Source organism: Euphorbia lathyris, chromosome 8, assembly GCF_963576675.1.
Source record: "Euphorbia lathyris chromosome 8, ddEupLath1.1, whole genome shotgun sequence".
NCBI lineage: Eukaryota > Viridiplantae > Streptophyta > Magnoliopsida > Malpighiales > Euphorbiaceae > Euphorbia > Euphorbia lathyris.
Window position 1 is genome coordinate 24,070,042 of NC_088917.1, and position 3,918 is coordinate 24,073,959.

General features: G+C 32.7%; 1 protein-coding gene across 1 annotated transcript; it reads left to right on the forward strand.

Annotated features, from left to right (window-relative positions):
- Window positions 1-457: 457 nt before the first annotated feature.
- LOC136203501 (leucine-rich repeat extensin-like protein 6) lies at window positions 458-2,090 on the forward strand. Its single transcript, XM_065994664.1, has one exon. It carries the CDS (start codon window positions 587-589, stop codon window positions 2,006-2,008), a length of 1,422 nt encoding a protein of 473 aa, XP_065850736.1. The 5' UTR covers window positions 458-586; the 3' UTR covers window positions 2,009-2,090.
- Window positions 2,091-3,918: the final 1,828 nt, after the last annotated feature.

The window sequence follows — 3,918 nt, forward strand, 5'->3', positions numbered from 1 at the left end:
ATTATTTCATAATTTTAGTTTAGATGTGTTCAATGTGTCACATTATTAATATTATTTTTGTTATATCGCTTGGCAGCTGCTGGGCATGGGGGATGTTAGGTGTTTCTACCCTTTCCGTTCCTCCTTCTTTTCTGTTACCTTCTCTTCTTGAGGATAGGATTGGAGTCAGTGTTTCTAGACTGATCCCGGTTAGGTTTTTATTTGTTTGTTTTTTTTTCTTCCCTTCTTACCAAAAAAAAAATATTATTTTTGTTATCCTTTTAATCTAATAATAATAAAACTGTATTAGGCTAAAAACATCTTGGCTAGCTTGAATTTAGGATTCTTTAGAGGCTCCTATTAGAAAAAGGAAATTTCAACAAAGTTTTTCCTATATTTATAAATTTCTATTATCTCACATAATCAACATTAAAGGATTCGAAATCATACAATACATCCCTAAACTAATTATCCTAAACTAACCCAAACATATAAACTAATAACTAAGGTTTCCACAAAATGAAAAATTGAGAAGCAATAGCTTCTCTATATTTTCCCCCTAATTTCAATCCAACCCATCTTCAAAAAAAGCTTCAACATTACATCAATGGCGAAAAGTTTGTTTCTTTTCACTTTCCTCCTCTACCAGGTTTTACAAAATGAAGCAACATTTAATTTTAATGGTGGTGTGGAAATTGATCTCGGCTTTGGAAATTTAAATTCCGGCCATGAAATCCCCCACCACCCAACCCCAGCCCCATCCACAGATTCCTCTCCGGTGGAAACTCCAACCACAGCCCCATCCACAGCTTCCTCTCCGGTGGAAACTCCAACCACAGCCCCAGCTTCCTCTCCGGTGCAAAATCCAACCCCAGCCCCAACCCCAACCCCAGCCACAGTTTCCTCTCCGGTGCAAACACCACCCCCAAGTTCCGATCAAAAGGAAATCCCAAACCCAACCCCAGCCCCAATCACCGATCAAAACAGTGCTTACACTGCATTACAAGCATGGAAATCAGCAATTACAGATGACCCATTAAAGATTCTGGATACTTGGGTAGGCCCAAATGTCTGTTCTTACAAAGGGATATTCTGTGATGAAGGTGATGATCATCATGAATCATCATCAGCCCCTTCTTCACCCCCTTGTCCAAATGTTGCATCCATAGATCTAAACCATGGAAGGTTACAAGGAAAGCTAGTAAAGGAGCTATCTTTGTTAAAAAACTTATCTGTTCTTCATCTCAACACCAACAGATTCTCCGGGGAAATTCCTGCTTCCTTGGAACAGCTTCTCTGTCTAGAAGAATTAGATTTGAGTAACAATAATTTAACAGGCCCTTTTCCTGCTGTTGCTTTATGCATACCAAATCTTGCTTATCTAGATCTTAGATTCAATAGCTTTTCAGGCCCAATTCCTGAAGCTCTTTTCACCAAAAAATTAGATGCAGTTTTCCTCAATGACAACAATTTTGAAGGCCAAATCCCTCAAAGTTTGGGAAATTCTGCTGCCTCAGTGATGAATTTAGCTAACAACAAATTAACAGGAAGCTTCCCAACAAATTTTGGAACATTGGGTTGTAATGTGAAAGAGTTTGTGTTCCTAAACAATCAGTTAACTGGGTGTATGCCACCTGGATTTGGTCTTTTCTCTGATTTGGAAGTGTTTGATGTCAGCCAAAATTCATTGACAGGTCAAATTCCACAGACATTATCTAAACTGAAAAACATACAAGTTATGAACTTGGGAAACAACAAATTCTCAGGTGAAATGCCTGATTTTTGTGGGATTAAAACACTTGAGAATTTGACAGTTTCAAACAATTACTTTTCTGGGTTTAGCCATGATTGTTCTAAGTTACTAAAAAGCCATAAGGGTTTTAATTTCTCATGTAACTGTGTTCCGGGAGGCATATTCGGAAGACCTTCATCTGAGTGTTCTCTTATTCCGGGGGCATCTCTTAATTGTCTCAGCTTACCTATTCCACAACCTTTTCCTTGTGGGAAACTTAACCTAACATTAGTCTAATTCGTCTATTGTCTACGACAACACACATATGGAAAATTTCTAGAATGGTCTGGATCATTCGGAAGATGACATGTAATAGTGACGGATCACAATAACGGATTGTCTTGTTAAAAGCAATTATTATGTTTAAACAAATCCTAATTATTTATTTAATTATTTTCCAACTATTTGTATATATATATGTGAATTTATATTTATATTTTCTTACCTATGTGAATATAATTTACCTTTCAATGGCAACTTGAAAGAAAAACATTTGTATGACTAAATTTAGAAGTGGTCTCATAGAGGGAATGTCAAAATATCCCTATTTTGAAGCGACATTCGCTTTCAAGTTCCTAACCTTTGTGCCACTCTAAAATAAGATAAAAAAAAATTAAAATATCTAAAAAGTATAATTAAGTTCTTGAATTTTATCTGTTTTAACGATTAAGTCCATGATCAATTATTTTTTCATATTGAGCACTTCATCATTGATTCTGTTATGGATGTGGCTCTTATTGAACTTTTTCGTTGAGTTTGGACGTCACACATTGTTAGGGCGATTCGACCTATTAACGTAAACAAATAAAAATAAGAATTTATTGACTAGGATAGATAAAGAGTAAAAAGTAAAAGAAAATTACAGAAACCAATTTCCAGTAGGTTACTCCAAGCTCGATCTTTTACTCTCTCATTTTGCGATTTTTAGCATTAGAATCGCCATATCGATCTTCTCCTTTCCTAAATTCGATGAAAAAGTTAAATAAAGGCATGGTCTAAAATAAAATCAATGATTAAGAGCTAAATGTGGAAAAATAATTGATCTGAGGCTTCAGAAACTTAATTATGCTTTTTGAAAAAAAAAAAAAAAACCACAATATACACTCTATAAATGGGTCCAATAAGATTAAAAAAAACTTCTAATAGAGCTTTGAGAGTCTAATGTATCAAATCTAATCAATATTATTAAATATTATTAAAAATTTCAAATAAAAGATAAAAAAATACCATTGGAAGTTTTTTTTTTTATCTTATTCCTGTTAAATAAAAAATAAATTTAATTATTTAAAAAAAAGGAAAAAAAAAGAAAGTCAAGGAAGAAAAATGAGAGGGCCATACTTTTTAATTAAGAAGACAAAAAAGGATGAGGAAAACAAGAAGTTGTAGTTGGGAAGATCATACAAAAATATTAAAATAAAAAGAAGTGGAGGCTAAATGTTTGCAAGAAAAGGAATAAAGTATAAAAGAAAAGTTATTATACTTTGACAAAAAAAAAAAAAAAAAACGGAAAATTTAGCCTTCTATTATATATATATAGTGATAAGCTTAATGGTAGAGTTGTGAGTGCAACGAATAAGAACAACTCTAGTGGTTGGAGGATTGCACACCCTCCAACCACTCCACCTCACCAATTTCTAAACAACCATCTCAACAAAATAACTCCAAAAAAAATTCTCTCTAGTGGTTAGTCACAATCACGGGTCCCACACGTAATATAATATTTAATTTTCATTACTTTTAATCAATTAACCTATTTTATAATAATAATAAAATTCATTAATGAATTAATATTAATTAAATAAAAATCTACCAATATTTAATATTAATCGAATAAATTTATATAGTTTGAATAATTTATTTAATTGGATTTAAAAATTAATAGGTAAATATAATTTATTTTCTCCGAATTTTAATCGATTTTAGTAATTAACAAAAGTGCATTACATTAAGGAAACATACATTTGAAAAAAGCGAACAAGGTAAATGCATTAAATTAAAAGGAAAACATGATTGAAAGAGTAAAATTTTCCGACGTTCAAGTAGTTATGTCGGTGATTCCGAAACGTTCCCAAATGTGCTCAACTAGATCCAATTTTAGTTGACCGTGCATGTTTCTATCGCGGATTTGTAAATCCCTTGCGAGATAA

Bases quoted from the DNA above. Each gene is read 5' to 3' on its own strand.
- LOC136203501 (XM_065994664.1), top strand. From the start codon at position 587: ATGGCGAAAAGTTTGTTTCTTTTCACTTTCCTCCTCTACCAGGTTTTA.